Source organism: Haematobia irritans, chromosome 1 (assembly GCF_050003625.1).
Source record: "Haematobia irritans isolate KBUSLIRL chromosome 1, ASM5000362v1, whole genome shotgun sequence".
Classification (NCBI taxonomy): Eukaryota; Metazoa; Arthropoda; class Insecta; order Diptera; family Muscidae; genus Haematobia; species Haematobia irritans.
Genome location: NC_134397.1, coordinates 91,304,128 through 91,327,115, shown reverse-complemented (window position 1 = coordinate 91,327,115; position 22,988 = coordinate 91,304,128). Strand labels below are relative to the sequence as shown.

The window sequence follows — 22,988 nt, the reverse complement described above, 5'->3', positions numbered from 1 at the left end:
AAATGGTGAGTATCGGTCCATGTTTTGGTATAGCCCCCATATAGACCGATCGGCCGATTTTACTTCTTGGGCTTATAGAAACCGCAGTTTTTATTCAATTTACCTGAAATTGGAAATTGAAATTGGTATTGTAGGGCCACAAATACGGGTGCCAAAAATTGTGAGTGTCAGTCCATATTTTGGTATAGCCCCCATATAGACCGATATCCCGATTTTACTTCTTGGGCTTATAGAAACCGCAGTTTTTATCCAAGTTACCTGAAATTGGAAATCGAGAGGTACTTTAGAACCGTAAAGAGGTGTGTCAAAAATGGTGAGCATCGGTCCATGTTTTGGTATGGTCCCCATATAAACCGACCTCCCGATTTTGGGTCTTGGGCTTATAGAAACCGTATTTTTATCCAATTTGCCTGAAATTGGAAATCGAGAGGTATTTTAGGTCCATAAAGAGGTGTGCCGAAAATGGTGAGTATCGGTCCATATTTTGGTATAGCCCCCATATAGGCCGATTTATCGATTTTACTTCTTGGGCTTCTAGAATCCAAAGTTTTTATCCAATTTGCTGAAATTGGAAATCTAGAGGTATTTTCGGGCCATAAAGAGGTGTGCCGAAAACGGCGAGTATCGGTCCATATTTTAGTATAGCCCCCATAAAAACGATCTCCCGATTTAACTCCTTGGGTTTCTAGAAACCGTAGTTTTTATCTGATTTGCCTGAAATTGTAAATATTCTGGTATTTTAGGCTCACAAAAACGTGTATCGGTTTAAGTTTTTATCGGTCCATTTGGTAATGCCCCCATATAGGCCGACTTCACTTCTTGAGGGTGTAGAAGGAGCACTGATCATGAAAATTGCTTGAAATTCAATGCAAAATTTCCAGATTTTACTTCTCGGATGAAAATCTACAGATTTAAGATTTCAAATCAAGACGTTATTTTATAATTTTCTTGCAAACTTACAAGAGATGTTAATGATTCCTCTAAAACTCAAACAAAAATGATTCTTTTAAATCCAGAATCTGATATAGTCCTCATAGGTGAAATTTTTAAATTTATCTTCGGGAAGTGTCCTCAAGCCCTCCCGAAATTTCAAAGGAAACTCTAATATTTGGTTCATGGTGGTGGGTATTTAAGATTCGGCCCGGCCGAACTTACTGCTGTATATACTTGTTAACAACTATTATTGGAATTAAACATTAAAGAAAAGACAACCTCCAACTATTTTACAATGGATAATGATGGAGCTACAAGTCAACAAAGTTTTTAACTCGCCGTTGGTCATTTCGTCCAAGCAATGATATTGTAACTTCTTCATCGTTGTCAATAGCGCATCTGCAATGGTGTTGGCAAAACAAAAACGCATTTGCTTTTTGCGTTTTGCTATTATATTAAAAATATTTAATATGGAAGTTTGTTGTGGCGACACTAATAGCCTTTTTACACTACACACATCTAACATCTTCCATCAATTTGCCAAAGATGTTAACATTTTTTTATACCCTTCACCACTACTGTGGTACAGGGTATAATAAGTTTGTGCATTTGTATGTAACGCCAAGAAGGAGTAATCATAGACCAACCTTTTAGTATACGGATCGGCTTAGAATTAAATTCTGAGTCGATTTAGCGATGTCCGTCTGTCTGTCTGTCCGTCTGTCTGTCTGTCCGTCTGTCCGTCTGTCTGTCTGTCTGTCTGTCTGTTGATGTATTTTTGTGTGCAAAGTACAGCTCGCAGTTTTAGTCCGATTGTCCTAAAATTTGGTATAGGGTCCTGTTTCGGCTAAAAGACGATCCCTATTGATTTTGGAAAAAATCGGTTCAGATTTAGATATAGCTGCCATATATATTTTTCACCGGTCTGGTCATAATTGGCGTGTATATCAACCTATCTTCCTCAAATTCTGTACATCCGAATATTTTATGAGTCTCGAAAAACTTGCAAAATATCAGCAAAATCGGTTCAGTTTTCGATATAGCTCCCATATATAGCTTTCGCCCGATTTACACTCATTTGCCCACAGAGGCCAATTTTTTGCTCCGATTTAGTTGAAATTTTGCATAGAGAGTAGAATTAGCGTTGTAACTATGCGTGCCAAATTTGCTTGAAATCGGTTCAGATTTGGATATATCTCCCATATAAAGCTTTCGCCCGATTTACACTCATATGACCACAGAGGCCAATTTTTAACTCCAATTTAGTTGAAATTTCGCACAGGGAGTAGAAGTAGCATTGTAGCTATGCGTGCCAAATTTGGTTGAAATCGGTTCAGATTTAGATATAGCTCCCATATATATGTTTTTCTGATTTCGACAAAAATGGTCAAAATACCAACATTTTCCTTATAAAATCGCTACTGCTTAGTCGTAAAGTTGTAAAAATGACTCTAATTTTCTTAAACTTCTAATACATATATATCGAGCGATAAATCATAAATAAACTTTTTCGAAGTTTCCTTAAAATTGCTTCAGATTTAAACGTTTCCCATATTTTTTTACTAACATTGTGTTCCACCCTAGTGCATTATCCGACTTAAATTTTGAGTCTATAGATTTTGTAGAAGTCTATCAAATTCTTCCAGATCGAGTGACATTTAAATGTATGTATTTGGGACAAACCTTTATATATAGCCCCCAACACATTTGACGGATGTGATATGGTATCGAAAATTTAGATCTACAAAGTGGTGCAGGGTATAATATAGTCGGCCCCGCCCGACTTTAGACTTTCCTTACTGGTCCATACTAATTTTGACGTCGTGCGTTTTAAAAATGTTTAACATCTTTGGAAAATGTTCCTATTTCACTTTGTTTCAACTTATTCTTTGAGAGTATTTTAAGTGTCTTCACTAGAAAAAGTGTCATCACTGATAAAAATTTCATAATTTTTATTTGGAAATATGGCAGTTGACGTTTCATGTTAGTATTCATTTGTCTTCTACTATTTTGTAAAAACTCATATTTTTAGCAAGAAAAAGGACTTCTCAACGTATTGTGTGGTCGTCAGTGGAGGAGAATGTTTTGTTAGACATGTGGGAGGAATATATTGAAGATTTGTGCGGTACTAGAAAAAATTATCATGTCTATCAAGAAATGGCTAAAAAGCTCGAAGATGTTGGTTTTAAAGGTGCATGGACAGACGTGAGGACGAAATTGGATAATCTTACTCGAAAGTACAGGTGAGTCTTTTTTATCAATCTGTATCATCAGTAAAGATATATAAAAGTAACGATATATGTTTTAATTGTTTAAATAGAAGCGAAAAGGGAAAAATAGGATCCACAGGAGGAGAACCATCCAATTGGCAGCATCATCACAAACTGCATAATATTTTGGGGTCCTTCAAAATTCACAACGTCACCGAAAACATGTTTGAAAGTACAAGTTCGTATTTCGAGATCAATATTATATTAACCACACCAAATGTAACTTTAAATTTCTTGTTATATTTTCTTCTTTTTTAGATGAAACGACTACTGAGAGTGTTTTGGATTTTGATGCTAGACCTTCTTGTAGCAATTTATCATACAGTGATACTGATTGTTTACAAAATCCTCTAAAGAAACGAAAGAAAGCTAACATAAATGAAGAATTGTTTCTTGTAGCAAAAGAAAGGAATACATTATTAAAAGAGCGAGGACAGCAAACTACAGAAATACTAAAACGAGTAGATGAAAATACACAACAGAATGCGAAATTTCAAATGGAACTTTTGAAAATATTGAGGAAAAAGAACTGATATCACTAAAATTATATCACGAAATTTTGTACCAATTTTTATTTTAAATAAAATTAATATTTAATAATAGTGTTATAAATAAATGTAGTTGACTTTAATCATAGGTTTCTCCTTTCAAACAGATATTTTGAAATCGAACTTCTGATGTCCTCAGCAGCTTCAGAAAAATCCGCTGATATGTTGCAAGGCTGAGGGCGTAAAATGGTTTGATCAACTCTCCAGTTTTCATTAATTTCGCTGTTATTGCAATTCAAAAAGTTGTGCAGGATACAGCAGCACATAATTATCTTGTTATTAAATTTCAAATGATTTTCTAATCCCTTGCCTATGCGTCGAAATCTCGCTTTCATATGACCAAAAGCATTCTCAACCACTCTTCTTGCCTTCGACAGCCCGTAGTTGAAAGTCTGCTTATCCAATGGAGCAGCAGTGGAAAATGGATAAGGTTTCATAAGGGTAGGCGAAAATTTGAAGGCGGAGTCTCCAATTATAAGAACTTGCACTGGTGTTCCACAGATGTCCTTAGTTTTCCTCTTAAGCCATGGGGATGATTCTATCATTTTGCTTAGTTCTGACTGGCGATATATGTATGAATCGTTACACCGACCTGGACATCCGACATTAACATATAAAAATCTGTAACTATTGACGATGTAATAATATAATCACGAATGATTGTACGTGACAACACAACACATAAGTACTTACCGATAATCAACCAACGCAAAAAGTACTATTGAATACCAGCCCTTGTAATTGAAGTAGTCCACAGCATCTCCCGATGGTGGGCTCACTTCGATATGGCATCCATCTTTAATAATATAAATATAAAGACTTGACTTTCTCATTCAACACTTTTGCCTACCTACTGCACCTAAACATTGGGGAAATCCAATGTTCTCAAAGCCACTGACGCATTCATTTACTTTTTCCTCTGTTATAAATTGCGATGGAAGGTACTCTTCACCAAGAACTTTAATAACAATCTTACAAAATTCATGCAAGATATTGCATACGCTACTAGCGGAAACACCAAAAAGTCTTCCAATAGTTCTATATTCTGCTGAAGAGCCCAATGCATATAGAGCAATCGCAATACGTTTTTCCAGTGGTATTGCCAAACGGAAGCACGTATCCTGTTTTTGTATTGCATTTAGAAGACTTACAAGTAATCCAAATGTTTCCGTATCGACACGAAAGCTTTCCTTGAAAAATGTTCTGGAACATCTCTTTCCCAAAATTGTCCATATCTTGGCTGCAAAATGTGTACATCTTGTAAGATGCACAGAAAAAAAGTGCGAATATCTACTTACAAACATCCATGGTCTCTCAGGTGAATATAAATTTGCTTCTAGATATGTTACATCGTCTTCGTCCTCATCTTGTGATATTATTTGACTTAACTCAACCAGTTGCGCTATATCTTGCTGTTGTTTCATTGAAACAGCCAAACCCAAAATCCGTTTTTCCTTAAAATTCATTTTTTATTATTTAAACAAAACAAAGGTTGCTTTTTAGCAGAAACGTAAAATTAAGGATGTAAAATGTTAGATGTTAAACATGTAAACGCTATGTTTCAATTTTCAATATGTTCCATTCGTTTCACATAAATATACTTAAGTGTAAAAAGGCTATAAACAATTGATATGCTTCTTCTTGGTAAATTATTCATTATTCTTGGTAAATTATTTCAAAATATAAATTTGAAAAAAAAAAACGTAAATAAACAAAAGTTAACAATATTTGGTGAAATAGCTATATATACAACGTCCCATGCAAGGACACTCTAGTATAATAATTATGATATAATAGGAAATTGTAATATATAAATTTGTAATGAAAAAGATATACAAAAACATTACTTTTGTATGGGTATTAAATAAAAAGGATAAGTCTAGAAAATAAAATAGAAAAGAAATATACAGTTATGTATTTAACCACCAAATTTTTTTGTTTCGGTTTTTGCGTTGCGCTAATATATTTAACAGATATGCTAGTCTTGTACCTAAGATCAATATGAGTGTTTTCGCAATTGATTGCCCATCTATAATTGTGATAAAATATGGGGGCTCCGTTTACATTTTGAAATATTTTTTTCTCTTTATGTCTTTATTTGCAATCTATTTACAATACACCAATATTAAGCAAATTGGTTGGATGAATTTACAATACATGACATGTTATGTTAAGGTCTATTAAACTTAAATCATTAGAGGAAATTGTTCAAAAACAAAATTAATTTCATAAAAACATAACTTTTATACCATGAAATTTGCATACTATACGAGGGCAGTTCGGAAACTTCTTAGCCTAGCACAGATGTTAAATTTTGTTTTGACCTGGCAACTCCTTCATATAGAAACAGTGTTCAAAAAAGACGCATCCACATTTTCTTACAATGGAAAAATTAGAAATGCGTGCTGTCATTAAATATTTACATAAAAAAGGTTTATCGGGACAAGAAATTCATAATGATATGGTGAATGTGTTAGGTGAAAGCGGTGCTTCATATGCAGCAGCCAAAAAATGGGTTGCCGAATTTAAACGTGGTCGTACAAGCATTGAAGATGAACCACGTAGTGGACGTCCAAAAACAGCAACAACAACAGAAATTGTAGCCAAAGTGCATGGTATGGTATTAAATGATCGACGAATAAAAGTGCGTGAAATTGCTAATATCACAGGCATCTCAAATGATCGAGTCCATTTAATTTTGCATGAAGAACTACAGATGAAAGAGCTGTCTGCAAGATGGGTGCCGCATTTGTTAACAGTCGATCAAAAACGCATAAGAATGAACATTTCTCAAGCTTGTTTGGATCATTTTAAGCGAAATAAAATGGATTTTAAGCATCGTTTCATAACTGTTGATGAGACATGGATCCACCACTATACTCCAGAGACAAAAGAACAATCCAAACAATGAACTGAAGCTGGAGGAAGTGCCCCAAAGAAGGCAAAAATAAATTCAATCGGCTGGTAAGGTTATGTCAACTGTTTTTTGGGACTTCAAAGATATTTTATTGATTGAATATCTGCAAAAGGGTAAAACAATAAAATTGAAGTTCCAGGAGATTATTTAAAAAAAAATATTTTTGAAAAACTAACTATTCTCTTTCACTGATAGGCTAAGAAGTTTTCGAACCGCCCTCGTATACATATAATTTTGACTTAAGTTAAAAAGGGCAAGTCGAGTACACTAAGTCTTTTCAGTCTTTTTAATTCATTTGTATCATCAAGGAGAGTTATAGCTAGAATATTCGAGTGGTTACTTAGTCTATTGAGGTAATTTGTACTACTTTTTCGTATTACATCTCGAACCATTGGGACATCAAGATCTTTGTGTATATTTTTGTTGGTCATAAACCACGATGCACTTGTAATCATCCTTAACGTTTTAAATTGATATCTTTGCAGTATCTCAACTTTTGAGTTGCTCGCTGTACCCCAAAGTTCACGTCCATATGTCCAGATTGGTTTTAACGTTGTTTTGTACAGCAATAATTTATTTTCTAATCTCAACTGTGATCTTGGACCTAGAAGCCAGTATTTTTTTGAAAAACTAACTATTCTCTTTCACTGATAGGCTAAGAAGTTTCCGAACCGCCCTCGTATACATATAATTTTGACTTAAGTTAAAAAGGGCAAGTCGAGTACACTAAGTCTTTTCAGTCTTTTTAATTCATTTGTATCATCAAGGATAGTTATAGCTAAATATTCGAGTGGATACTTAGTCTATCGAGGTAATTTGTACTACTTTTTCGTATTACATCTCGAACCATTGGGGTATCAAGATATTTGTGTCTATTTTTGTTGGTCATAAACCACGGTGCACTTGTAGTCATCCTTAACGTTTTAGATTGATATCTTTGCAGTATCTCAACATTTGAGTTGCTTGCTGTACCCCAAAGTTCAATTCCATATCTCCAGATTGGTTTTAACGTTGTTTTGTATAGCAATAATTTATTTTCTAATCTCAACTGTGATCTTGGACCTAGAAGCCAGTACATTCGCTTTGTTTTAATTTCAAGCTGTTGCCGTTTAGATTTTATATGCTCCTTCCACGTCTATCGTCTGCCAATATTTAGTCCTAAGTACTTTACGCAATTTGCCATTGGAATAACATCTCCATTTAGATAGACCTCCGGACAGTTACCTTTGTTAAGTGTAAATGTTACAAGATTCGATTAGTCAGTATTTACTTTTACATTCCACTTTTTGTTTCGATAATATCTATATGGTCTTGAAATATGTTTAATTTATCTAGAAAATTGAATGATACTGGTGGGACATATTCGATTGTAATACATAGTCCTCATTTACATAAAAGGGAGCTAATCATAAAGTTATCATAAAGTTTTGTTGTTTGATACAAAATAAGTATAGTTAAAACATTTTCTTTCAAAGATGCGTATTTTTTCCATGTATGATGGTGAAATATTAAACCATATCGCCCAGCTATATGTTATAATCGGTCTGATGAGTGATTATACATAATTATTTTTACTCTAGTGACTACCATTTTCGAGTAAATTGTATTTGAAAAATGCATTCCTAGCCTTAAGAAGAGACTACTATGTGATCATTATATGTTATTGTCATATATAGTTATTTCAATCAGCATAAAATATGCTAGTTTGAATTTTCTTTATTATATCAGATAAAAATATATTGAATAAAATCGGTGAATTAACCGTTCCTTGTTGAAGACCATTAATCATTTAAATTCATTCATCATTTAAATTTCTTTTCAGAAAAATTTATCACTGATCATATTGTGAATAAGTATGTTAAAACAAGTATATACGGCCGTAAGTTCGGCTAGGGCCAATCTTATGTACCCTCCACCATGGATTGCGTAGAAACTTCTACGAAAGACTGTCATCCACAATCGAATTACTTGCACGCACAAAAAAAAACATGTTTGTACATTGTTGCCGCATCCATTTAATGCTTATCTAGAGCATGTAATTGCCGCGACAACCATGTATTTTGTCTTTGTAAAAATAGTTTTCGAGCGGAGAAAAATGTATGGTGGCAATAAGCATTTGAATGGTTCTCAAATACCGCAAACATGTTCTATCATTTAAATGATAGAATTTGAGACCATTAAATGGTCGGGAAAATCATGTACCTGACCATTCAATTCTTTTTACTTTTTTACAGGGAAAAAGTATTTTTATAGGTTAAGTATAGACATGTCTAGAACCATTACATGGCCATAAAGACCATTTACATTTTTTTCGTGACCATTTAATTTTGTAACATGTTTGCAGTGAAAAGAATTTTATAAAAACATTGAGCATGTACACACGATTTTCATTTTCGCGTCAGTCCTGTGTTGATTGTTTCTTGGAATGGACGGAGAATATGGATTTACTGTGTTTTGTGTTAATTTATTTATTCAGAAGTGGCACATGGTTTTATGTGAACACAAAAAAGGAAAGTGTAATTGAAACAAGTATATACGGCCGTAAGTTCGGCCAGGCCGAATCTTATGTACCCTCCACCATGGATTGCGTAGGAACTTCTACTAAAGGCTGTCATCCACAATTGAATTACTTGGGTTGCGATAACACTTGCCGATGGCAAGGTATCGTAAAACTTTTTAACACTGTCTTCTAAATTGTAAGTTAGCCCATACGGGGTATATATTAAACAAAAAAAGGCCGATTAAATACGTATATAATCTAGTTTGACAAAATTTTCTATAGAAATAAAATTTTGACAAAATTTTCTATAGAAATGAAACCTTGACAAAATTTTCTATAGAAATAAAATTTTGACAAAATTTTCTATAGAAATAAAAATTTTACAAAATTTTCTATAGAAATAAAAACTTGCCAAATTTTCTATAGAAATAAAATGTTGACAAAATTTTCTATGGAAGTAAAATGTTGACAAAATTTTCTATAGCAATACAATTTTGACAAAAATTTCTATAGAAATAAAATGTTGACAAAATTTTGTATAGAAATGAAATTTTGAAAAAACTTAGTATAGAAATAAAATGTTGACAAAATTTTCTACAGAAATAAATTTTTTACAAAATTTTCTATAGAAAAAAAATTTTGACAAACATTTCTATAGAATAAACTTTTGACAAAACTTTCTATAGAAATGAAATTTTACCAAAACTTTCTATAGTAATAAAATTTGACAAAATTTTCTATGGAAATAAAGTTTTGGTAGATTACAAAATTTTCTATAGAAATAAAATTTTGACAAAATTTTCTATGGAAATAAAATTTTGACAAACATTTGTATAGAAATAAACTTTTGACAAAACTTTCTATAGAAATGAAATTTTGACAAAACTTTCTACAGTAATAAAATTTGACAAAATTTTCTATGGAAATAAAGTTTTGGTAGATTATTTTTGGCGATATGGACCAATTTTTGTGTAATAAGTCATCGGATATATATAACTAAAGACCGATATGGACCAATTTTTACATGGCTGTTAGAGGCCATATATTGACAAAATGTACCAAATTTCAACCGTATCGGATGACTTTTGCTCCTCCAAGAGGTTCCGGACGTCAAATCTGGGGACGGTTTATATGGGAACTATATATAATTATGGACCGATATGGACCAATTTTTGCATGGTTGTTAGAGACCATATACTAACACCATGTACCAAATTTCAACTGGATCGGATGAATTTTGCTCTTCCAAGAGGCTCCGGAGGTCAAATCTGGGGATCGGTTTATATGGGGGCTATATATAATTATGGACCGATATGGACCAATTTTTGCATGGTTATTAGAGGCCGTAAACTAACATCAGGTACCAAATTTCAACCGGATCGGATGAATTTTGCCCCTCCAAGAGGCTCCGGAGGTCAAATCTGGGGATCGGTTTATATGGGGGCTATATATAATTATGGACCGATATGGACCAATTTTTGCATGGTTGTTAAAAACCGTATACTAAGACCACGTACTAAATTTCAACCGGATCGGATGAATTTTGCTCCTCCAAGAGGCTCCGGTGGTCAAATCTGGGGATCGGTTTATATGGGAGCTATATATAATTATGGACCGATATGGACCAATTTTTGCATGGTTGTTAGAGGCCGTATACTAACATCAGGTACCAAATTTCAACCGGATTGGATGAATTTTGCCCCTCCAAAAGTCTCCGGAGGTCAAATCTGGGGATCGGTTTATATGGGGGCTATATATAATTATGGACCGATATGGACCAATTTTTGCATGGTTGTTAGAGACCATATACTAACATCAGGTACCAAATTTCAATCGGATCGGATGAATTTTGCCCCTCCAAGAGGCTCCGGAGGTCAAATCTGGGGATCGGTTTATATGGGGGCTATATATAATTATGGACCGATATGGACCAATTTGTGCATGGTTGTTAGAGACCGTATACTTAGACCACGTACCAAATTTCAACCGGATCGGATTAATTTTGCTGCTCCGGGAAGCTCCCCAAGCCAAATTTGGGGATCGGTTTATATGGGGGCTATACGTAAACGTGGTCCGATATGGCCCATTTTCAATACCATCCGACCTACATCAATAACAACTACTTGTGCCAAGTTTCAAGTCGATAGCTTGTTTCGTTCGGAAGTTAGTGTGATTTCCACAGACGGACGAACAGCCGGACAGACGGACGGACGGACAGACGGACAGACGGACGGACGGACGGACATGCTTAGATCGACTCAGAATTTCACCACGACCCAGAATATATATACTTTATGGGGTCTTAGAGCAATATTTCGATGTGTTACAAACGGAATGACAAAGTTAATATACCCCCATCCGATGGTGGAGGGTATAAAAATGTACCTGTTTTTTGTCCTTCATTTTGCTATATGGTATCATTTATTTTTATTTGCAGTTACATGATGTCTGCGTTTGTACATTTGATGGGCACGATGTAAATATGGAATAATTACTTATTGTTGAAATTGAAATAAAATAGAGTGTGTAAAAATATATGATGTTTGCTTGAACGGCATTATAAGTACAAATAAACAATGAATTGGTTTATAAATAAATAAAAACAAGTAAGTAAAGTAGAAAGTCGGGCGGGGCCGACTATATCATACCCTAAACCAGCATTACAGAATTAGTAATCATAAGCATTTGTGGGGTAACATATAGGTCTGGGAGATAAACCGCATTTGCATATTTAAGAAAATTAAGGGGTACATGTCTATGGGTGCTTTGTGTCAATCTGACTATAGCTCATCGTCGATGTTGCCAGGGAAAATGTTCGGTTTACCCTACAAGGACAAAAAAAGTTCCCTACTTCCCATACATTCTCAAACAATTTTCCCTACTACATTTTTCGTTAAATTTAAAAAATTTTACAAAACAAAAATGGTTCTAAGTACTTTATTATCTTAAAACATGAATATGCAACGTATATAACTTAAAATATAAACTTGTATTATCACCACGGTTGCCACAGTTGGTAGAATTCTACCCAAATTAGTAATCTTTTTTGTTAAATCTCTATAAAAATAAAATTTTGGAAAAAGTTTCTATAAACAAATTTTTGTGAGAAATTTTTCTATAGAAATAAAATTTTGACAATAAATTTTATAGAAATAAAATTTTGAGAAAATTTTTTATAGAAATAATATTTTGAAAAAAATTTCCATAGAAATACAATTTTGACAAAATGTTCTATAGAAATAAAATGTTGACAAAATTTTCTACAGGAATAAAGTTTACCACACATTGTTAAAGATCAAGCCTTGCCGGCTTCTAATGTCATCCTGTAGAGCCACCAAAATGTAAAAATTATTACAAATTGTGTTGAGTGAAAATGTCCTACATTGTGGCCCTACGTCCCTACAAGACGCTAAATATTAGAAAAAACCCTACATATAGGGAATTTCGCCTACTTCTAGCAACACTGGCTGTGTTGATATTGCAACTACGGGGTTAGTATGCCACTAATATTGAGCCCATTATTAAAAAAGAGAAAATCGCCCAATTAGTGTGGGTAATAAATACAAATTTGTAAAAATCGAGCAATATTCTTATGTAAGAGCTACAAGTACGTATAAGTACGATCGGCTAGTACATCAAAATTTGAAATTTGAGTAACATTGGTTAATAAATAAGAGTACTATGGCCAAATTTGGGAAAATCGAGCGATGCATATATATGGAAGCTATATCTAAATCTGAACCAATTTGCATAAAATTTTGCGGGTTTGATTAATACCGCAAAAGGTTACCTTGTGCAAGATTTGAGTAAGATCAGTTAAGAAATGAGGCCTGTATTGTCAAACATAAGGTTATTAGGGGCGAATTTTTCAAAATCGGGTGATACATATATGGGAGCTATATCTACATCTGAACCGATTTCGATGAAATCTCGCACATATAGTTGGTACTATAGAGGACTGGATCTAGCCAACTTTTAGTAAGATCGGTTAATAAATAAGGGTTCTATGGCCAAATTTGGGAAAATCGGGATATATATATATATATATATATATATATATATATATATATATATATATATATATATATATATATATATATATATATATATATATATATATATATATATATATATATATATATATATATATATATATGGGAGCTATATCTAAAACTGAACCGATTTCGATGATTTGTTGCACATATAGTTAGTGCTATAGAAGACTACATTTAGCCAAATTTGGATAAGATCGGTTGATAAATAAGGGTTTTATGGCCAAATTTAGAAAAATCGGGCGGTACATATATATGGGAGCTATAGCTAAATCTGAACCGATTTCGATGATTTTTTGCACATATAGTTAGTGCTATAGAAGATTATATTTAGCTAACTTTGAGTAAGATCGGTTGATAAATAAAGGTTTTGTGGCCAAATTTGGGAAAATCGGGCGATACATAGATATGAGAGCTATATCTAAATCTGAACCGATTTGGATGAAATTTTGCAGACTTGAAGGGCGATGGAAAAGATTACCTTTTGCCAAATTTGGTGACGATCCGTTTGAAAAAACGCGCAACGTGACCCCATTTGTCGAAATCGGGCGATACATATATATGGGAGCTATATCTAAATTTGATCCGATTTCTTCCAAATTCAATAGCGTTCGTCCTTGTGCCCAAAAAACTCCCTGTACCAAATTTCATCAAAATCGGTTAATAATTGCGACCGGAATCCTGTGAACAACAAATACATGGACAGACGGACGGACGGACGGACACCAAGTGCTAGATCGACTCAGGAGGTGATTCTGAGTCGATCGGTATATATTTGAAAAAGCGCGCAACGTGACCCCATTTGTCGAAATCGGGCGATACATATATATGGGAGCTATATCTAAATTTGATCCGATTTCTTCCAAATTCAATAGCGTTCGTCCTTGTGCCCAAAAAACTCCCTGCACCAAATTTCATCAAAATCGGTTAATAATTGCGACCGGAATCCTGTGAACAACAAATACATGGACAGACGGACGGACGGACGGACACCAAGCGCTAGATCGACTCAGGAGGTGATTCTGAGTCGATCGGTATATATTTTATGGGGTCTAAAATCAATATTTCTGGTAGGCACATTTTTTGGCCGATCAAACTTATTATACCCTGACCACTATGTGGTTTAGGGTATAACAAACAAATAAAGTTAATTTTGTGTTTTCTTTTCTCAAGTGGCGTCCTTTTTTCGACGATGAAAAAAGTTTTTTCATAAAGATCAAAACATTTTAAGTTGTGACCATGTTCTTTTAACTAGGAGAAAAGCATTTTTAATGAATACTTAGAGTCTCCGCAAGCCATAACATTTTAAATCGTGACCATTGTCTTTTCATTCAAACAAAATTCTTTTTATCAATATAATAACATTTTAGATGAGGACAATTACATATTTCTTAGAACCATGTTCACTGAGCCAACTTGGTTGCAGGTTAAAATGTTACATGGTCGCCGCAAAAATAGCTCCTATCATATTATTTTGCTCTTCGAATATGATTGTGACAATCATGTTTCTTCTCTGAGTGTGGGTTGTGGTATCTTAAAACTTCTTAACATTGTTTTCTAAATTGTGAGTTAGTCCATACGTTGTATATATTAGACAAAAAAGGTATGTATAGGTAAGTCTACAAATAATTACGAATGGACCTTCGCACGGTACGTAGGACGCTTAAATGGGGGCTATATACAATTATGAACGTGATATGGACCAATTTTTGTGTGATTTGAGATTGGGGATAGACCGACACGGACCTAGTTAGGCATGGTTGTTAACGGCCATATACTAGCACAATGTACCAAATTTCAGCCGAATCGGATGAAATTTGCTTCTCTTAGAGGCTCCAAAAGCAAAATCGGGGGATCGGTTTATATGGGGGCTATATATAATTAAGGACCGATGTGGACCAATTTTTGCATGGTTGTTAGAGACCATATACTAACACCATGTACCAAATTTCAGCCGGATCGGATGAAATTTGCTTCTCATAGAGGATTCGCAAACCAAATTTGGGGGGTCCTTTTATATGGGGGCTATACGTAAAAGTGGACCGATATAGTCCATTTGCAATACCATCCGACCGACATCAATAACTAATATTTGTGGCAAGTTTCAAGTCGATAGCTTAAAGGGTGATACGGTCAAAATTTGGTCAAGGGAAAACGCGTGTAAATCGGTGAAATCGTTTATTTAAAAAATCAAATTAAATTTCTTTTTCAAGTTCAATTAGTATAAAATTCAGGAAAAATATTCAGTTAGGCTTTCGCTTTTCCAAATCCGAATTGCCGGGCCTCACGCTTGACACCTGCCATCAGATTTTGTAGAGCCACCCTGTCCACCTTCTTCGCCGCAGAAAGCCAGTTTGCCTTGAACTGCTGCTCGTCCTTAGCAGTTTTTTGGTCTTCTTTAGGTTCCGCTTGACAATAGCCCAGTATTTCTCAATTGGGCGGAGCTCTGGCGTGTTGGGAGGGTTCTTGTCCTTGGGAACCACCTGCACGTTGTTGGCGGCGTACCACTCCATGGCCTTTTTACCGTAATGGCAAGATGCCAAATCCGGCCAAAACAGTACGGAACAACCATGTTTCTTCAGGAAAGGCAGCAGACAGTCCCGGAAGCTATGAAAATGCTGCTTTTCATATTTTTGCGAACTTTGACAGTTTTATGTGCTTGAAAATATCTGCTACCTTTCCCCTTCCTTTTGCCGTATAAAACTCCTGTCCCGGAAGCTGCTTGTAGTCGGCTTTGACGTAGGTTTCGTCGTCCATTACCACGCAGTCAAACTTCGTCAGCATCGTCGTGTACAGCCTCTGGGATCGCGCTTTGGCCGTCGTTTTTTGTTTATCATCGCGACTTGGAGTCACTACCTTCTTGTAAGTCGATAGTCCGGCTCGTTTTTTGGCTCGATGTACGGTTGTAGACGATACACCCAGCTTATTTGCGGCATCTCGGAGAAAGAGGTTAGGGTTTCGCTTGCAACTACCGGCAACTCTCTTTGTCGTCTCAGCGGCTTCCGATTTCCCCCCGATCCAGACTTCCTGGCTGTCGACAAACGTTCCTCAAACACTTTTATTACATTTTTAACGGTTGATTTGGCAACTTTTAGCGATTTTGCCAGCTTTGCGTGCGAGTAGCTCGGATTTTCGCGATGCGCGAGCAAAATTTTGATACGCTGCTCTTCTTGCTTGGACGGCATTTTGACAACTGAAGAGTGAATTCCAAAATCAAAATAGGAGCAACATTCTACACACACACCATCAAAATGAGAGGTTTTTTAAATGCAAAATTGAAAGAAATACGTCAAGTTTATATTGACCAAATTTTGACCGTATCACCCTTTATTTCGTTCGGAAGTTAGCGTGATTTCAACAGACGGACGGACATGCTCAGATCGACTCAGAATTTCATCACGACCCTGAATATATATACTTTATGGGGTCTTAGAGCAATATTTCGATGTGTTACAAACGGAATGACAAAGTTAATATACCCCCATCCTATGGTGGAGGGTATAAAAAAACAGTGGAAAATATATACAAATTACAAAGGGATATTCAGAAAAAAAATAAGTTTAGTTCCTCTTTATTAATAAGTAGTCCAAGATGAGTTGACGTACACTTTCAAAACTCGATCTAAAGCAACAATTGAAAAAGTTTATTTGCTTTAAAATGAATTATTAAAGAAAAGAAAACGTGAAAACGTGGGCATTTTAGAGCGATAATGCCAACTTAATTCCGGCCCTAAAGGATAAAATGGAATTAAGTACAAAATTATTCGTTGATAACTATATTTATTTATTAGTATTTCAAAATACGAGAAATTTTAAATGGATTTAAAATGGTATTAAATGCTAGTAAAAAATAGTTTACGCCTAAATAAATTTATGTGTATATTGCAAAATTATGTATGTTTGTATACTTGATTTCACGTTCTTCGTTTGGTAGAGTTTTTGAATTTCTTCGAAAATTTCAAACTTTTATACCAAAACCATTTTTTGTTACAAAATTGTTATTTTTACATTTAAAAAAATAATATTTTATCCAAAAGCTCAGTCCATTTCGTTTATATCCAGTACTATTCTTTTCTGACTGTAAATCTTTAATAACACACATTTCGAAGTTTCATTGTAAAAATTTAATTTAATAATATATAAATATAAATACAAAAAAAAAAACAATGGTGTTCGGTCGGAGCAAGGATTGAACCCACGACCCTCTGCACGCAAGGCGGACATGCTAACCATTTCTCCACGTGGCAAGCAAATGTATGTGTCTGTTAAATAATGTTATGTTTGCAACGATAATTGTCTATTGGTGACTATAACGGCTACGTAGCCCAGTGGATAGTGTGTTGGCGTACAAACTGTATGTTCCTAGGTTCGAGTCTCCGTCCAGGCGAAAGGCAAAATTGAACAAATAAATAAATACAATTGAATAATTTCATCAGTATTGTTTGTATTACAGAAAAAGGTCCTAAGAACTAAAAAATATTCCAAGAAAATTATTAAAATTATTAAATTAGAAAATTATTCCAAGCATAAAATATTTTTGGGCTCAAAATGTGTCCACTCATAAAACAAACATAATAATGTTTCGGCAATATCCAATAATATATGTGCTTCTCGCAAAATATGTTTGGAACATATGTTATAGAAGCAATTTTTTTGAGGGTGTTGATCACTAATTACATACAGGTGATGAACAAATTTCTGTGGAATTATGACAAAACTCCATGAGTCCAAAAACTCATTTTTACAGGAGAGCGAAAACACACCTTTAAGGGGTCACAAAAACTTCTGGAAAATGTTTAATATTTGTATGATTGACATTTTCAAAAGCTATCTTTTGTTTGTTCTGTCAAATGAAATTTTATTTAAAAAATTAACATATCTTTACTTATAGTGTTTGTCGCATTGAATTCTGGAGTTAAATGTGCCTTTATTTGGATCTGTTATTCAACTAAACACCATGACCCTGTCATGTGCACGTGCTATATATTTTTTACGCCATCTATGGGTATGAATTAGCGCCATCTATAAGTCATTATACGGAGCGAACCTTGTCTTCTGTCATCTGTGGCAATCTGACGTTTGTTTATTTATTTGTGATTGTCAGTCATTTTGTGGTCATCATAATGGTGATCACTGGAAATGTTGAGGAAAAATGGAGTTTTTAATGGCGGCAGACAAGCTAGGATGATTTTCTGATTTTGAGGAGGACAATCGAAGTAAGCAGCCGGAGGTGAGCATGAAGCAGAGCGGAAAACACTAACTTGAACAGCACCGTGAATGTGAGATATGATAACCTAAACCACAAGTGGTCTCAAAAAAAAAGGAAAAAAAAAACGAAACAGTGATCTGAAACCTCCTGTCATAATTAAAAGACAGTCAGGAGAGAAAAAAGAAGTAAAGACAGTTTATTGAACTTTTATATACATTGTGTAAATACTAGCTGAATAATAAATGAATAAAAAAGGAGTACCTGAAAAAAAGTTAAATATAAATTTTCCGTATCGAAAAGCAAAAAGACATAACTAAACTTTACTGTTGAATTTTGAGTGAATGAATTTGTATTAACTTTTATTTAAAATGTATTGAATTTAATAACATGAACTTAAAGTTTCCGAATAAAAAGAACTGAAGTGAACAATTAAAGTACAAGTAAAACTTGGGTATTTACAAATAAACTGAATAAAAAAAGAACTTCAAAAAAAAAAGGTACAAAAGTAAAATATTATTTTGAATTGAAAACTAAAGGTCTAAGGTCTAAAGTACATACAAACAAAAAGAACTATTTAACACAAAAATTTAAACTTAATAATAAATTAAACTTAAACTAAAAGACTACAGTTCGTCGGCTCATCCTCCTCTGCTTCAACGTGGGATTTGCTGCATACGGCACTTGCGCTCCGCGGTGTCCACCAAGTATCCTGCTTACGACTTAATAACCATTTGTTTAACTCCAATACACGAACGAAATCTGAAAATAAAAGAAGATAATTAAATTTAGAAAGGGTAGGCATTTTTTATATACTTATCTTTTGTCCTATGTCCACTTTTGCTAAGATTTTTTGGCCCAACCCAAATAGTTTGAGCTCAGGCTAGGCATGCAGGGATTCCCAAACTTTTGTACCAGGTAACAATGTCCTGGTTATTTTAAAATGTCGCCCCTTTAGGCTGGAAAGATTGCCATATATATAAAACAAAACCGAGACTTTATTTTAAGAAATAATACATAATTACAACTTTTGTTACTTATACTTTTGACGCGACATACGGACTGACGGACAGATAAGCAGTAAGGATACAGCGATGCTATACAACGTAACCCACATTGGAATATTGATTAGGCGAGTTGATGATGACTATATCTACCTCGAAGTTGAATTAGATATGAATTTTCAATGTATTTCGCAAATATTATAAATTTTTTCTCTAATTTTTTTTTTTGAATTTGTCGAATTTTCACATGAATTTTTAATATAATATTTTGGAATTTTGCCATGACTAAAACAATGAATTTTATTGTGATATGAACCTAATTACATGATGTTTTAAATAGGGGAATAAAGGGTGGACAAGGGGACAGGAAGGGGGCAAGTAGACGAAAAGGTATGTATGGGGCAACGAACAGATTTGAACAGTTGCTATGGTGGAACAATGTTCCAGAGGGAGGGTTGATTTTGGCAGGTCAGCGGCCAAGAGATAGTAAGTATTTTTATACCCTCCACCATCGGATGGGGGTATATTAACTTTGTCATTCCGTTTGTAACACATCGAAATATTGCTCTAAGACCCCATAAAGTATATATATTCTGGGTCGTGGTGAAATTCTGAGTCGATCTAAGCATGTCCGTCCGTCTGTCCGTCTGTCCGTCCGTCCGTCCGTCTGTCCGGCTGTCCGTCCGTCTGTGGAAATCACGCTAACTTCCGAACGAAACAAGCTATCGACTTGAAACTTGGCACAAGTAGTTGTTATTGATGTAGGTCGGATGGTATTGAAAATGGGCCATATCGGACCACGTTTACGTATAGCCCCCATATAAACCGATCCCCAAATTTGGCTTGGGGAGCCTCCCGGAGCAGCAAAATTAATCCGATCCGGTTGAAATTTGGTACGTGGTCTAAGTATACGGTCTCTAACAACCATGCACAAATTGGTCCATATCGGTCCATAATTATATATAGCCCCCATATAAACCGATCCCCAGATTTGACCTCCGGAGCCTCTTGGAGGGGCAAAATTCATCCGATCCGATTGAAATTTGGTACCTGATGTTAGTATATGGTCTCTAACAACCATGCAAAAATTGGTCCATATCGGTCCATAATTATATATAGCCCCCATATAAACCGATCCCCAGATTTGACCTCCGGAGACTTTTGGAGGGGCAAAATTCATCCAATCCGGTTGAAATTTGGTACCTGATGTTAGTATACGGCCTCTAACAACCATGCAAAAATTGGTCCATATCGGTCCATAATTATATATAGCTCCCATATAAACCGATCCCCAGATTTGACCACCGGAGCCTCTTGGAGGAGCAAAATTCATCCGATCCGGTTGAAATTTAGTACGTGGTCTTAGTATACGGTTTTTAACAACCATGCAAAAATTGGTCCATATCGGTCCATAATTATATATAGCCCCCATATAAACCGATCCCCAGATTTGACCTCCGGAGCCTCTTGGAGGGGCAAAATTCATCCGATCCGGTTGAAATTTGGTACCTGATGTTAGTTTACGGCCTCTAATAACCATGCAAAAATTGGTCCATATCGGTCCATAATTATATATAGCCCCCATATAAACCGATCCCCAGATTTGACCTCCGGAGCCTCTTGGAAGAGCAAAATTCATCCGATCCAGTTGAAATTTGGTACATGGTGTTAGTATATGGTCTCTAACAACCATGCAAAAATTGGTCCATATCGGTCCATAATTATATATAGTTCCCATATAAACCGTCCCCAGATTTGACGTCCGGAACCTCTTGGAGGAGCAAAAGTCATCCGATACGGTTGAAATTTGGTACATTTTGTCAATATATGGCCTCTAACAGCCATGTAAAAATTGGTCCATATCGGTCTTTAGTTATATATATCCGATGACTTATTACACAAAAATTGGTCCATATCGCCAAAAATAATCTACCAAAACTTTATTTCCATAGAAAATTTTGTCAAATTTTATTACTGTAGAAAGTTTTGTCAAAATTTCATTTCTATAGAAAGTTTTGTCAAAAGTTTATTTCTATACAAATGTTTGTCAAAATTTTATTTCCATAGAAAATTTTGTCAAAATTTTATTTCTATAGAAAATTTTGTAATCTACCAAAACTTTATTTCCATAGAAAATTTTGTCAAATTTTATTACTATAGAAAGTTTTGGTAAAATTTCATTTCTATAGAAAGTTTTGTCAAAAGTTTATTCTATAGAAATGTTTGTCAAAATTTTTTTTTCTATAGAAAATTTTGTAAAAAATTTATTTCTGTAGAAAATTTTGTCAACATTTTATTTCTATACTAAGTTTTGTCAAAATTTCATTTCTATACAAAATTTTGTCAACATTTTATTTCTATAGAAATTTTTGTCAAAATTGTATTGCTATAGAAAATTTTGTCAACATTTTACTTCCATAGAAAATTTTGTCAACATTTTATTTCTATAGAAAATTTGGCAAGTTTTTATTTCTATAGAAAATTTTGTAAAATTTTTATTTCTATAGAAAATTTTGTCAAAATTTTATTTCTATAGAAAATTTTGTCAAACTAGATTATATACGTATTTAATCGGCCTTTTTTTGTTTAATATATACCCCGTATGGGCTAACTTACAATTTAGAAGACAGTGTTAAAAAGTTTTACGATACCTTGCCATCGGCAAGTGTTATCGCAACCCAAGTAATTCAATTGTGGATGACAGCCTTTAGTAGAAGTTCCTACGCAATCCATGGTGGAGGGTACATAAGATTCGGCCTGGCCGAACTTACGGCCGTATATACTTGTTTTTATATAGGTATGTGTGAACGCAGTACAAGTTGATTTTTTTTTGTTTCCTCTCTCTTTTCGGGCTTCAAATCCCAATAATTCTAATACCTTTCGATTTACAGCCTGGCATGATATTTATTTTTTTTTTGTTGCTGTGTAATTTTTGAAAAGATGTCAAGAACCCATACCATCCGCCGAGCGATAGCCGCGCGTACGCCACCATGCCAGCGACGACATCTGGACGATGAGAAATCATTTTGCAATTTTCACACAGGCACAGTACAAAAATGGCGCCAAACGTGGGGCCCGAAAAGAGAAATAGTTACGTATAGTCATTTTTAGAGTACAGAGAAGTTCGTAGGTCCTGTTAGAGTTAATATTAAGAGTCCTCTTCAGTTGCCACGAGCACTACTAGTTCTCTTTGTGAGCAGACGCAATTCCGAAACAGTTTAGGACATAATGATCTTGCAAAATCAAGATAGTAATTATTGCCATAGATTTGTTTTAGGTTTGGGTTTGTACCGTAAGTTTGAGATTATTAATGCAGGTTGACCACACCTTTTCTTGACGACATACCATGATTTTCCGGATCCGATGAATTCTTTTCAGTAAAGAACATCGCGTAGCCGGGTAGCTCATTGGTATGTGGTAAGAAAAGGTGGAATTAGTTTTTGGATTGTCTTTTTCCTTCAGCTTTCCTTAAACTCCGTTGTCTTGACTTTTAGGAAATCGTTCGGGAGTCTAATTGCTACAGATTTAAGGCTTGCTGAGGAAGCCATCAAACAAGAAT

At 34.7% G+C, this 22,988-nt stretch overlaps 2 protein-coding genes across 2 annotated transcripts; one reads left to right on the top strand and one right to left on the bottom strand.

The window, feature by feature from the left end:
* Positions 1 to 2,940: 2,940 nt before the first annotated feature.
* LOC142228112 (uncharacterized) lies at positions 2,941 to 3,736 on the top strand. Its single transcript, XM_075298433.1, has 3 exons — positions 2,941 to 3,176; positions 3,254 to 3,381; positions 3,462 to 3,736. The coding sequence occupies exons 1-3, from the start codon at positions 3,028 to 3,030 to the stop codon at positions 3,734 to 3,736; spliced, it is 552 nt and encodes a 183-aa protein (XP_075154548.1). The 5' UTR covers positions 2,941 to 3,027.
* A 98-nt stretch (positions 3,737 to 3,834) lies between these two features.
* On the bottom strand, positions 3,835 to 22,817 carry LOC142228101 (uncharacterized). The gene is made up of 7 exons (XM_075298421.1): positions 22,775 to 22,817; positions 19,056 to 19,187; positions 6,935 to 7,272; positions 5,054 to 5,205; positions 4,602 to 5,008; positions 4,445 to 4,547; positions 3,835 to 4,378 (listed from the first exon to the last, which is right to left on the bottom strand). The coding sequence occupies exons 1-7, from the start codon at positions 22,815 to 22,817 to the stop codon at positions 3,835 to 3,837; spliced, it is 1,719 nt and encodes a 572-aa protein (XP_075154536.1).
* Between the last annotated feature and the right edge of the window lie 171 nt (positions 22,818 to 22,988).

Bases quoted from the DNA above. Each gene is read 5' to 3' on its own strand.
- LOC142228112 (XM_075298433.1), top strand. From the start codon at position 3,028: ATGTGGGAGGAATATATTGAAGATTTGTGCGGTACTAGAAAAAATTAT. The intron at 3,177-3,253 runs GTGAGTCTTTTT...TTGTTTAAATAG, and splicing joins AATCTTACTCGAAAGTACAG to AAGCGAAAAGGGAAAAATAG. The intron at 3,382-3,461 runs GTTCGTATTTCG...CTTCTTTTTTAG, and splicing joins AAACATGTTTGAAAGTACAA to ATGAAACGACTACTGAGAGT.
- LOC142228101 (XM_075298421.1), bottom strand. From the start codon at position 22,817: ATGTTCTTTACTGAAAAGAATTCATCGGATCCGGAAAATCATG. The intron at 7,273-19,055 runs GTAGTCTTTTAG...ACTGGCTTCTAG, and splicing joins GGAGGATGAGCCGACGAACT to GTCCAAGATCACAGTTGAGA. The intron at 5,009-5,053 runs GTTTGTAAGTAG...GCATCTTACAAG, and splicing joins TCACCTGAGAGACCATGGAT to ATGTACACATTTTGCAGCCA.